This window comes from Zeugodacus cucurbitae, chromosome 4 (genome assembly GCF_028554725.1).
Source record: "Zeugodacus cucurbitae isolate PBARC_wt_2022May chromosome 4, idZeuCucr1.2, whole genome shotgun sequence".
Taxonomy (NCBI): domain Eukaryota; kingdom Metazoa; phylum Arthropoda; class Insecta; order Diptera; family Tephritidae; genus Zeugodacus; species Zeugodacus cucurbitae.
Genome location: NC_071669.1, coordinates 60317242 through 60331417, shown reverse-complemented (window position 1 = coordinate 60331417; position 14176 = coordinate 60317242). Strand labels below are relative to the sequence as shown.

Sequence of the window (14176 nt, the reverse complement as noted above, 5' to 3'; positions counted from 1 at the left end):
ATACAAAATATGATTTCTTCTGTAACTCTAAGGTTCTAGAAAGGGATACATGGCAATATCTATACTAGAGAGACTATTCATTTGAGTTTTATACCCTGCCTGTAACATTATTATGTAACAACTGAGTAAAGTAACGTATTTGAAATGACTTACATCATAGAGAATTTCGAGTTGTTGTCGTGTCAGATAAGTGCCATCATCGAATGTCAACGTTGCATCATTGATCATACGTGCCACATGGCTGAGCCACACCTCGAAGAAGCCCAATTTGATGAGTATCAGCTGATCGTCTTGTGTGAAATCACAAAAACCGGGTACACGTTTCGCGAACTCGACGATACGTTGCACGCCAGGCGTGACACGCCCCGCATATAGTTGCCACAGCCAAATTTTCTGAAATTCCATTGTCTCCGATACTGAAGTGGCAATCTAGAAAATGAAAACAAGAAAAACAACAAATAATTAGTGAACAGCCATGAGTGTTGAATGGTTTGTGCATAATTTCGGGAATTTAGGTCAAAGCGGTTGGGTGGAAGTAAACACATTAAAATTGGTTTATGGTTATGTAGGCTGTAATGGCTGTTAGGCCGCTTTTATGGGTCAATGGTTCCGCTACATGACAACCACGGATGATGGTGATGATGATGAATGTAATTTGTAATGCGTCAATGGAAGTGAGTTGATGTTAGTGGAGGTTTGTCAACAATTTAGCTGGACACGGGATTTGCATAACATATACATAAATAAAGCACAACAAGAACGTTTACCTACATAGCATGTACTTACTCCATTCTGCGGCACCGCCACCGGTCGCCGCATCAGCTCGCGTGTCTGCTCCTCCGTGTATGAGCAGTGCATGCGATGCGCCTGCGAGACGCACATAATCACATCGTAAACGGTCAGTTCGGCGGTCGTCCCTTGCATATCGACCACACCACAACCGTTATTATCGACATTTGTGATGCCAACATTAACGACGCCGCCGACACCGACGCCGACACCACCACTGCCACCGTTACCAACCACATTCATACCGTTGACGCTGACATTGCCGCACTGTCCCATCATACCGCCAGCACCGCCGGCACCTACACTGACGCTCATATTGACGCCCACTCCCATGCCACCAACGCCGCCCGGTCCCGGTGTGTTTGCTGTGTTGGCGACACTACTTTGGCCCGTACAGCCCAATTCGGAGGGTGACGAGGCGACTGAACACATTTGTGGCGTTTGCGGTGTATTCGGTGTATTCACACGCACAATAACGTTCGGATCATCCGTGGACGAAGGTGTGCCATTTAGCTCACGTGAACGTTTCGGTACGCGACCATAACGTACAGCTGGAAAGAGAAGGGAAAAGACGAGGAAAATTAGATTTTTAATTCAAAAATTAAATATTTAGTTATAAATATATAAGGGTTCTTAGTAAACTTAGTTGTTGGTTCTCAAATATTAATTTAATACAAAACATCGGTCCCACAACAACAACTGGACCCTTTTTGAAGTCTACATTCTTTACCAACAAAATCACTTCTGGTTCTATCAGAACTCATTATTTGGGGTGATGAACAAAAGAAGGGAGGAACCTACAAAACGTAGACATCAGCATCAGATTCAAACATTTTCTGCGTTCAAAATGTTCGTCGTCTGTTATTCACTTAAAATAAATTATATTTCAATTTCAATTGTAACTATAAATGTGAAGACGCATAGTGAAATCTCAGATGATTTTCTAATTATGTAATTTTTTTTTGAATCAGAATTAACCTCGTGCTCTTTTTCGAGACGCTGACGTTTTGCTTCATTGAATTAGTAAATTATTTTATATTTCACTTCTAATGAATGCATATATGATTTTCTCATTATAATTACATCTGTTTGTTTATTAGCGGTTTACTCCAGATTACCCAACCTTGAAGTGTGGATTTATTAGAATTACAGAACTGTGAAATAATTATCAGAGACAGTTATTATTCCTATTATATTCGTCAATGTTACTTAGCTTCTATACAATAATTGACGATACGTTCGAAAATCGGGTGGAGAGTTGGGGTGGTAAGATTTGCCTAGAATTTGGATAATTACAATCCCTTAACAAACATTATACATACCATCCCATTTTTTATGAGTACTCTTCACTTATCGATGAATTCATAGAAGGTTATCGAATTCGATGTGGATTTCAATCAGATTGGGCTGAATCCTGGTGGAATGAATGTATGATTTGCTCAACTAGCAGTCAAACGAGGGCTGATGGGAATAAATGCCGTACACGCCGGTTATTGAAATTTAAAAGTACGGACATAAGAACTCTAGTAGGAGGAAGAACTCTCTGATAGGAAGACACGCCAACAGACTGGGGTTACCAAGCAAGTCATTGCTTGGAGCAGTCAAGAAAATGAAGACGAAGAGACCGTTGTACATCTCATCTTCTATGTGAATGCAAAGCGTTGTACAGAAAAAGAATCGCAACAATCGGACATGGTTTTCTCGCCGACATATCGTTGAGTCTTGTTGAGTCTGACATCCACTTTACCTACCTATCGAATTCGTTAGAATCGAAGATTATAAATAGTATTTTTTAGACATGTGGTTTTCAAGAAGAAATAAACGGATGAATGGGTTTGTCATTATGTTTTAAAAATGATTTTCGAATAAATTGCAGCCGGGAGGCCCGATTTTCGACTACTTTTCGCAGCAATTGGAGTCATATGTCAGCAATAAACGTTGTTCCGAAGTAAGTAGGGTTCATTGTCAAATGGCAGACCAACTGAGTATAAATCAAGTAATAGCTGTAAAATAGAACCAACTCCAAATATTGCCTCATTGAAGACCACTCGCTAGTGAAAATACTAAAATTATATTGGTCTACAACTTTGCTTCCGCTGTTTTGTTTTTTGTAAATTTAAGTTTTTTTTATAAAAACGGTAACAAATATCGATGAGCCTCAGCCGCACTTTTCTTGGAATTAAAAAAGAAAAGCAAAATTTTCCGCAAATGTCCAGAATTCCGCTCAAAAAGTGACATTTTCAGTTGAGAATGAGTTTGGGATGCAAACAGATCTCTACAAATATTCTGTTGGGTTAATTGTGACACAAATGTCCAAGATCGATCGATATAAAAAAAAATCGATTTAATCGACCAGTGCTTGACCCTAGAGACATCTATTGGAAAACGGCGGAAGCAAAGTTGTAGACCTAATACTTCTGGAAACAATATTTATTGCTGATAGAACTAACATAATCTAAAAATATAATGTCAATGGACATGAGAAATGTTGATAAAAATATCAGAGAGTAGCGTATCGAGCAAACTATACCATTCTAAATTCAGTAAAACAAAACTTGTTAAGACTGAATAAAGCGATTTTGTCACTTTAATGCGGTATCTACATAATCTCTTCTACCAAATTCAACCCGATAATTTTCTTATTGTCTTTAACATGTACGATTTTTGTTAAGCTAGCTGTGCTCTCATGTAGTGAGTAGAGTAATGGCGAATCGCAGACGGTTAATATAAAGTGATTCATATTGTTCAAGGCCTATCCAAGAAGCATTTGTCTTACAAAAAAATCTTATGAAAGAGTAAATTTTTTGCAAAACAAGAAAAAACGTTAACTTCGGCTGTACCGAAACTAATATACCCTTCAGAGGTGCATTTCTTTGAGTAACTATGTGTTTAAGCAAATCTAAAGACGTAAGAAAAAGTAAGTAAAAAAAAAGAAAACATTTTACTAATTCTTTTTAGCCGGGTTGTTTGCTAGAAACATTAAGGTTATATAGTTAACCGATCTGAATAATTTCTTCGGAGATTATATTATTAATTTAAGCAGTAATTCATGTCAAATTTCGTGAAGATTCCACGTCAAATGTGAAAATTTTCCATACAAGCCTTTGATTCCGATCGTTCGGTTTGTATGGCAGCTATATGCTATAGTGAACCGATCTGAACAATTTTTTCGGAGATTAAATTATTTCTATGCGCAATAACTCACACCAAATTTCGTGAAGATATGTAGTAAAATGCGGAAGTTTACCATACAAGCCCTTGATTCCGATCGTTCAGTTTGTATGGCAGCTATATGCTATAGTGAACCGATCTGAACAATTTTTTCGGAGATTAAATTATTTCTATGAGCAATAACTCACACCAAATTTCGTGAAGATATGTAGTAAAATGCGGAAGTTTTCCATACAAGCCCTTGATTCCGATCGTTCAGTTTGTATGGCAGCTATATGATATAGTGGTCCGATAAATGAGCAGCTTCTTGAAAATAACATCTGCAAAATTTTAAAACGATATCTTAAAAACTGAAGGACTAGTTCGTATATATACAGACGGACATGCCTGAATCGACTCAATTCAACATACTTATCATGTATATATATACTTTATAGGGCCTCCGACGCTTCCTTCTGGGTGTTACAAACTTCGTGACAAACTTTATATACCCTGTTCAGGGTATAAAAATATGCAAAACTAACGGTAGGGTGTCCGAATTGGGAACAACTAATAAAGAAAATTAAATTGAAATACCAGAGCATTCACTAAAACAAACACACACATACGCACTTGTAGTGGCTTACGCACGAGACACTACTAATTTTTTTGACACAACAATAAATTATTGGCAAACATTATGTGTGCCGATTTTTTTTTTTAATATCCAACACTTGTACACTCATTATTTTTTATTAATATTCGCAATAACCTAAATGAGTATGGGTGTTCGTGTGTGTGTTGAACCAACACCCACTCGGAGGCATTTATCAAAGTAGCTTAAAGGCCCAACATAAGTGCGAATTTAAGGAATTATATTTTATATATGTGCATATAACGGTATATTATATATATATATATATAGATAGTATATATGTATGTAGAGTATATATATTTCCAAAGATTTATTGTAGCTGTTATAACACTTCAGTTGTCATGAGTCAAGAGCATTTCATTCAGCGCTTTTTTATGCTACATAAGCATGTACAACAACAACAATAGCAACAACAATATTTATGTTTTTTTGTGCTTTGGAAGATGTTGATAAATCGCACAGAAATTGCTCTTTGTACGCGTCAAGTGGATTTTGACTGTCAAATATTAGTTGCTTATTGTCTTTCTTTTTGTGTTTTGTTGTTGTTTTTGCTTTTACTCATACATATGTATGTATGACTGTTTGTCTCTATAAACTATAAATATCTAGTGGCACATAGTTGTTGCTTCTTGTTTACTGCTGTTGTTTGTAGTAGCAATAGTTGTTGTTGTTGTTTTTGTTGTTGTGTATATTCTATCTTTCAGCCTGTTGCTTTCATGTTTTTGTGGGTTGTCAACGACACTTTTATTTGTTAACAATTAAATTTCTCATAGTTCAATACACTTTGTTGATATGCCGAGTGAATGAGTGAGTGAGTGAGCAGGCACAAGCCAAAGCGATTGGGTGGCTATACAGACATACCTACAAACATAAATAGTTTGTTAAAAAAAGACATAAAAACAAAGACTGTAACATGCTAAGCTAATGCGTTTATGTGTCAGCTTATTTGTATGTATGTATATGAGTGCTGCCAGCTTAATATAGTATTTGTATGTATATATGTATGTTTGTGTATATATTTTAGTCGCTTATATTGGCTATTAACCGCATTTATTTATAACATAAAATTTTATGCTCATTAATGACTGTCTCTCTTAGCGCTAGCGCGTGTTTCTATCGATTTCTTTATCAAAGTTCGCCGACTGTAGTGTGCGACTAGGCGTATGAGTAATCAATTAACCGCATTACATTTGTAATGCGCTCAAATTTCATTAATTTAGTGGCGTAAAAAACACAATTTCATTTAATTTGCTATATTACTTGAATTGAATTTTTCATTTGACACTAGAAGTGGCTTTCAATTACTGAAATTATAAAGGGCTTGTGGTTTTAATGTTACTGCATGTCACATAAATTACCAAAACAAGTAAGGAAGGGCTAAGTTCGGGTGTAACCGATCATTTTATACTCTCGCAATTTATTTATTTAACTTTATTTATATTATATAATACATAATTCCACCCACATATTCGTCATATATATTGTGTAAAGTCCATTGAAAGTTGGAAACCATAATGTTAGGTTAGAAGCACCGAGGTCCTCATGTTCGATATGTGGGGCCTTGAAAACCTATGGTCCGATTTTGCCGATTTTTAGAATGGGGCTGCCACACTATTAACATAGTATTTGTGCAAAGTTCTGCACCGATATCTTCACTAGTACTTACTTTATATATTGTAAAGTAAACGATTCAGATCGTCTTCAAAGTTCTGGTATATAGGAAGTAGGTGTGGTTGTGAAGCGATTTGGCCTATTTTCACAACATATCATTGGGATGTAAGGAAACTATTACAAACCAAGTTTCATTGAAATCGGTCGAGTAGTTCCTGAGATATGGTTTTTGACTCATAAGTGGGCGATGCCACGCCCATTTTCAATTTTGTAAAAAAATATGAGTGCAGCTACCATCTGCCATTTCTCATGTGAAATTTAGTGTTTCTGGCGTTTTTTGTTACTGAGTAAACTCACTTTTAGTAATTTTCAACCTAACCTTTGTATGGGAGGTGGGCGTGGTTATTATCCGATTTCTACTAATTTCATGGTGTGTGGTGTGGTACGTAAGAGAACCGATGGTTTATATAGGTTTATTGCGAGATATAGACAAATAACCGATTTGGGGGTGGGGCCACGCCCACTTTCCCAAAAAAATTACATCGAAATATGCCTTTTCCTAGTACTATCCTTTGTTTCAAATTTTACTTTTTTAACTTTATTTATGGCTTAGTTATGACACTTTATGGGTTTTCGGTTTTCGCCATTTTGTGGGCGTGGCAGTGGTCCGATTTTGCCCATTTTCGAAAGCAACTCTCTCACGGTCCCAAGGAACATGTGTTCCAAGTTCCATCAAGATATCTCAATTTTACTCAAGTTATCCGTTGCACGGACGGACGGACAGACAGACATTCGGATTTTGACTCGTCTCGTCACCCTGATCATTTTGATATAACTATATATCCCTATATCTAACTCGTTCAGTTTTATGACTTACAAACAACCGTTATGTGAACAAAACTATAATACTTTCTTAGCAACTTTTGTTGCGAGAGTATAAATATAATAAAAAGTAAAAAAAAAATATTTATAATAAAAAAAATTACATAAAAACATTAAAAAAATTAAAAACTAAATTTAACAAAAATAAAAAAAAAATTATTTACAATAAAAAAAAATTATATAAAAACAATAAAAATAAAATAAAATTTAATAAATATAAAAAAGTGTAATTAAAAACAATTATTTAAAAATATAAAAAAAAATAAAAATTTTGTTTTTTCCTGACACTTTTTTTCCGAAAAGTTTTTACAACACACAACAACCAAATTTTTTGGTATGAGAAAGAAGAAATTTTTTATATATTATTGTATTTATTAATTTTGTATATTTATTACATTTTTTTTATTTAATTTTATAATTGCCAATTACCAGAAAAAAATTTTTCAAAATATTTTTAAAAATCATAAAATCATTAAAATTTTAGTTTTTTCTTCACACATTTTTTTCTCCGTAAGTAATTTCAGCCAAATTCCCCACTTAAATGCCAAACTATGTGGCTGTCTTCCGCTTTCGAAAGTAAAAGTGTGCGCCAGGCCGCATGCCAATTTGTGCGAAATACGCAATTTTATTGCTGTCAACTTATTTTCACGCTTGGCAAGCGGCAAATAATTGCTTTCGTGTTTTTTACAAAAAAAAAAAATATTTTAAATATTTTTAAGGCAAACTTTTTTTTTCAAATATTTTTTTATGAGAAAAAAATCACATTTAATATAATTATTTTTTTTTTTAACCCAAAATTCCACGTTTTTGTTTTAAATATGTATGTGTGTTTTATATAGTGAATATTAGAATAATTTAAAAAAAAATATATAAAAATATGGATTCTTTGTAAAAACCAAATATTTGCATAATTTCTTTTTTATTATGTCCATTAAAGGAATGTTCTTATAGTTATGAAATTTAATACTTTTAGTACTAGGAAACACAATGAAGAAGTTATTTGGTGCTTTTTCGAATTCACTGTAGACTTAAATGATGTTAGTCGAGCTATTTACAATATGGAGGCGTCAGTTGTTCGATGAATCGCAAAGCTTTTTAGTGACCAGATGTAACTTATATATCGCTAGATGTTTGAATGTTATATGCCTTTCGAACAACCTTAATTTAGTAAATTAATTGCACAGCCAAATTAATTGTTCAATTAAAATTTTTATTAACAAGCCATTCTTATACATTTTTGTTTTTGCTTTTCATAAGAAGTTGGTAAGTTTCTTCAGCTGATTGCTATTTTTAACAGCGACATCTACCGTAGCTTTTATCAAAAAATTCAGCCAATCGCAGATAAAGAACGTATATCGTACGTCTTTGTCGCAGAGTTGCACTGCATTTTCCAGTCGATTAAAATTCAATTAAAAATAAATAAATGTAGGTTTTTATTTTGTATGATAAATCGATCTTACTCAGCGTTTTAATCGAGCAGAGACCGGTTAATTGATCAATTAGCTCCTGTGTGAAAAGGCTGGAAGAGTGTTTCGAAAAGCTGATGATCTTTAAAAACTCATGATTCCAGGAATACTTATTCCGAAAGAGATCTAGAAAACCTCAAATACCCCAAAGACTTATTATAGCGATCGTAAATATATTATTTTACATATGTACCTATCCTATACCATACCTAATTAAGGTTTAGACACAGCATCTTTTGGAAATGTTAATCTCGACTAGAAAAGTATAGAACCCAAATGTAGTACGAAGCTTGTTAGTTGTAAGATAAAAATATTTATTCTTCTACATTAATGTGAAAATTTAAATTTTTCAATTTCCGTTATTTTTTGAACGCACCACATATAATGTATAATCAAATAATTTTCTCAATTTATGGCCATTTATATATGTAGATAAAATGCCACAATTTTAGAAAACACTTTAGTATTATTTTAAGCCGTTCAAAATATTTGTTTCCAAAAAAGTTACTTTAACTAAGAGATATTTGAAATGAGCAGCAAAATTTAAAATATTTTAGCAGAAAAAAAATTAAATTTATTTCTCAAACTATCTTCATAAATTACTTATTCAAATAAAGAATAAATAAATAATTTAAATTTCTGTCATTAATTAAATTTAAAATATTTAATTATATGTGCGAGAATATATATATTTTCACATAAAATAGTTCCCTTTTCAGCTACATCTGCTGCCAACTCCTACTTTTCTGTTGACAAAATGATTAAGTGTCACATTTGCTAAGCTGTCAATTCCTCGCTGCTGTGCCATTTGGCATGCTGACAGCACAAATAAAGACAAATCCAACGCCAGCAATAGCAACAACAACAACAAACGGCATGTAGAAAATATAGTAAAAGTAAGTTTGAGGGGGAAAAATAGAATCGAAACTAATGAAAGACTAAATAGATAAAAAGTGGCGATATATTTTTTTGCGTGTCTGCGCACCACTAATTCCCCAGTAAGTATGTGTGTGTGTGGTGTTTGTGCGACTATCAGCATGCGGTCAGCCGAGGCACTCATGCACGTCAACAGTTTTTTTTTTTTTGGTGGTTTGCTTGACTCGTAAGAGGATTTCTAGGCATTCTAGCACAACAATATTGCAGAGACCACACTGCGATGATAAGAAGAACGAACAGCTAGCGAGTCAAATGAGACAGTCAGCCAGCCGGCGGATCATTTGCAGCCGCCAACAGCGCAATACGCAACGGCAACAGATTGTCAGTCATTGGCTATTAAGTGGTCAGATATATGTGCAGGCCAACTGAGATATCCAAGCGTATTGCTACATGTCTATATGTAAGTGTGCGTATCTGTGTTGTGTGCGGCGACTTTGAGTTGCAAATGCGAAAATGAAGAGTGAATGATGAGTTCATTAGCCTGACCGCATCGTATTGCAATGTGGCGAAGGACTTTGTTTTGCATGAATTTTTCAACGCTGCACATTTGAAAGAAATTGCGCTAGTATTTAGACTGCAGCAATTTGTCGAGACTCTTGAGTTTTTTGTAATATTTTTTTATATAAATTTTTCACATTTCCGTTTTTTATTTTTGATTTTCTTTTCTTTTTTTATTTTTTATAAAATTTTTTTATTTTTACCACATTCTCATTTGTTTCACCATCTTATTCAGTCACTTGCAATGATATGCATGAGTTGCCACCTTTTTTGTTGTTGTTATTGCTTTTGTTGTTATGCTTGAAAATTTATGTGCTGCATACAAGCGTTGTAGTGGGCATAGCATTGCGTAGCGTTGCATGCCACAAATTTGCAACTTCACGGTTTGCGCACGCAAATTGTGCATTGGCCGAATTTATCAACGTAACTTAGAAGTGGGTTCCACAGCGTGGCATACAATTAAGAAAGACAGAGCATATTTTGTAAGAAAATGCCTCAATTTATTAAAATTTAGCAAAAATATGAAAACGTTTGACTCTAATTTGGTGGCAGAAATATTTGGACCACATGAACGTGTTATATCAGATTTTAATATTTTTATTCTCTCACGCATAGGGTTATATATACCAAAGTCATCAGGGTGACGAACAAAGATGAAATCCGGATGTCTGTCTGTCCGTCCGTCCGTCTGACCGTCCGTGCAAGCTGTAACTTGAGTAAAAATTTAGATATCTTGATGAAACTTGACACACTTGTTTCTTGGCACCATAGGAAGGTTGCTTTCGAAAATGGGCAAAATCGGACCACTGCCACGCCCACAAAATGGCAATAACCAAAACCTATAAAGAGCTATAACTAAGTCATAAGTTAAGCTATGAAATTTGGTACAAAGGATCGTTCTGGGAAGGGGTATATGTGGATGTAATTTTTTCGGAAAAGTGCGCGTGACCCCGCCCCTACCAAGTTTTTTGTACATATCACGTAAACTATTAAAGCTATATCAACGGAGGAGTCGTTTTCTTCCGGCACTTCCTTATACAGTCCAAAAATGGAGGAAATCTGATTAAAACCACGCCCACCTCCCAAAAAAATGTTATGTTGAAAACGTGTAAAAATCCTTTGATTCAGTAAGAAAAAAAACCAGAAACCTTAAATTTCTTTATAAAGATGGTACAGAAGAGCTGCACTCAAAATGGTATACAAAATTTTAAATGGCCGTGGTTCCGTCCACTTATGGGTCAAAAACCATGTATGTATGTATGTGATTGGCGTTGCAACCGTTTAGCCGGTTATAGCCGAATCGACGATAGTGCGCCACCTGTCTCTCTCCTTCGCAGTTCGGCGCCAGTTGGAGATCCCAAGTGTAACCAGGTCGCTCTCCACCTGGTCCCTCCAACGGAGTGGAGGCCTTCCCCTTCCTCGGCTTCCTCCGGCGGGTACTGCATCGAACACTTTCAGGGCTGGAGTGTTTTCGTCCATTCGGACAACATGACCTAGCCAGCGTAGCCGCTGTCTTTTTATTCGCTGAACTATGTCAATGTCGTCGTATAACTCGTACAGCTCATCGTTCCATCGTCTGCGGTATTCGCCGTTGCCAATGTTCTGAGGACCATAAATCTTGCGCAAAATTTTCCTCTCGAAAACTCCTAGTGTCGTCTCATCTGATGTTGACATCGTCCAAGCTTCTGCACCGTAAAGCAGGACGGGAATGATAAGCGACTTGTAGAGCTTGATTTTGGTTCGTCGAGAGAGGACTTTACTGTTCAATTGCCTACTCAGTCCAAAGTAGCACCTGTTGGCAAGAGTTATTCTGCGCTGGATTTCGAGGCTGACATTGTTCGTGTTGTTGATGCTGGTTCCCAGGTATACGAAATTATCTACGACCTCGAAGTTATGACTGTCAACAGTGACGTGGGAGCCAAGACGCGAATGCGCCGACTGTTTGTTTGATGACAGGAGATATTTCGTCTTGTCCTCATTCACCTCCAGACCCATTCGCTTCGCCTCCTTATCCATGCGGGAAAAAGCAGAACAAACGGCGCGGTTGTTGCTTCCGATGATATCAATATCATCGGCGTACGCCAGGAGCTGTACACTCTTGTAGAAGATTGTACCTTCTCGGTTTAGCTCTGCAGCTCTTATAATTTTTTCCAGCATCAGGTTAAAGAAGTCGCACGATAGTGAGTCACCTTGTCTGAAACCTCGTTTGGTATCGAACGGCTCGGAGAGGTCCTTCCCAATCATGACGGAGCTTTTGGTGTTGCTCAACGTCAATTTACACAGCCGTATTAGTTTTGCGGGGATACCAAATTCAGACATCGCGGCGTAAAGGCAGCTCCTTTTCGTGCTGTCGAAAGCAGCTTTAAAATCGACAAAAAGGTGGTGTGTGTCGATCCTCTTTTCTCGGGTCTTTTCCAAGATTTGGCGCATGGTGAATATCTGGTCAGTTGTCGATTTTCCAGGTCTAAAGCCACACTGATAAGGTCCAATCAGTTTGTTGACGGTGGGCTTTAGTCTTTCACACAATACGCTCGATAGAACCTTGTATGCGATATTTAGGAGGCTGATCCCACGGTAATTGGCGCAGATTGTGGGATCTCCCTTTTTATGGATTGGGCAGAGCACACTGAGATTCCAATCGTCAGGCATGCTTTCTTCCGACCATATTCTGCAAAGAAGCTGATGCATGCACCTTATCAGTTCTTCGCCGCCGTATTTGAATAGTTCTGCCGGTAATCTATCGGCCCCCGCTGCTTTGTTGTTCTTCAAGCGGGTAATTGCTATTCGAATTTCTTCATGGTCGGGTAATGGAACATCTGTTCCATCGTCATCGATTGGGGGATCGGGTTCGCCATCTCCTGGTGTTGTACTCTCACTGCCATTCAGCAGGTCGGAGAAGTGTTCCCTCCATAATCCCAGTATGCCCTGGACATCGGTTACCAGATTACCACCTTGGTCTCTACATGAGGATGCTCCGGTCTTGAAACCTTCGTTAAGTCGCTTCATTTTTTCATAAAATTTTCGAGCATTCCCTCTGTCTGCCAGCTTCTCAAGCTCTTCGTACTCACGCATTTCGGCCTCTTTCTTTTTTTGTCTGCAAATGCGTCTCGCTTCCCTCTTCAGCTCTCGGTATCTATCCCATCCCGCACGTGTTGTGGTCGTTTGCAATGTTGCGAGGTAGGCAGTCTGTTTTCTCTCCGCTGCGAGACGGCACTCCTCATCGTACCAGCTTGTTTTTTGTCGTTGCCGAAAACCAATTGTTTCGGCTGCAGCGGTACGCAGTGAGTTTGAGATGCCGTTCCACAGTTCCCTTATACCGAGATGCTGATGAGTGCTCTCAGAGAGCAGGAGTGCAAGTCGAGTAGAGTATTTCGTGGCTGTCTGTTGCGATTGCAGCTTTTCGACGTCGAACCTTCCTTGTGTTTGTTGACGGGCATTCTTTGCTGCACAGAGGCGGGTGCGTATCTTCGCTGCGACCAGATAATGGTCCGAGTCTATATTTGGTCCTCGGAGCGTACGCACGTCTAAAACACAGGAGACATGTCTTCCGTCTATCACAACGTGATCGATTTGGTTCCGCGTGTTTCGATCAGGAGACAGCCAAGTAGCTTGATGTATTTTCTTACGCTGGAATCTTGTACTACAGACGACCATATTTCGGGCCCCAGCGAAGTCGATCAGCCTCAGGCCGTTTGGCGATGTTTCGTCATGGAGGCTGAATTTTCCGACTGTTGTGCCAAAGACACCTTCTTTACCCACCCTGGCGTTAAAATCACCAAGCACGACTTTTACATCGTGGCGGGGGCAGCGCTCATAGGTGCGTTCTAGGCGCTCATAGAAAGCATCTTTGGTCACATCGTCCTTCTCTTCCGTTGGGGCGTGGGCGCAAATCAGCGATATGTTGAAGAACCTCGCTTTGATGCGGATTGTGGCTAGACGTTCATCCACCGGGGTGAATGCCAGGACTCTGCGACGGAGTCTCTCTCCCACCACAAATCCAACACCAAATTTGCGCTCCTTTATATGGCCGCTGTAGTAGATGTCACAAGGACCCACCTTCTTCCGTCCTTGTCCCGTCCATCGCACTTCTTGGATGGCGGTGATGTCAGCCTTAAGTCGTATGAGGACATCAACCAGCTGGGCAGAGGCACCTTCCCAATTAAGGGTCCGGACATTCCAGGTGCATGCC

The 14176-nt window shown here is 37.7% G+C and overlaps 1 protein-coding gene across 1 annotated transcript in view; it reads right to left on the bottom strand.

The window, feature by feature from the left end:
• The window catches only part of LOC105220775 (ecdysone-induced protein 78C), a 53586-nt gene that overhangs the window by 1106 nt on the left and 38304 nt on the right, over positions 1-14176 (bottom strand). The window contains exons 2-3 of the mRNA XM_054229819.1: positions 787-1340; positions 154-429 (exon numbers count right to left, since the gene is read on the bottom strand). Of these exons, the coding sequence (XP_054085794.1) occupies positions 154-429; positions 787-1340 (830 nt within the window). The remainder of the gene's footprint in view (positions 1-153; positions 430-786; positions 1341-14176) is intronic.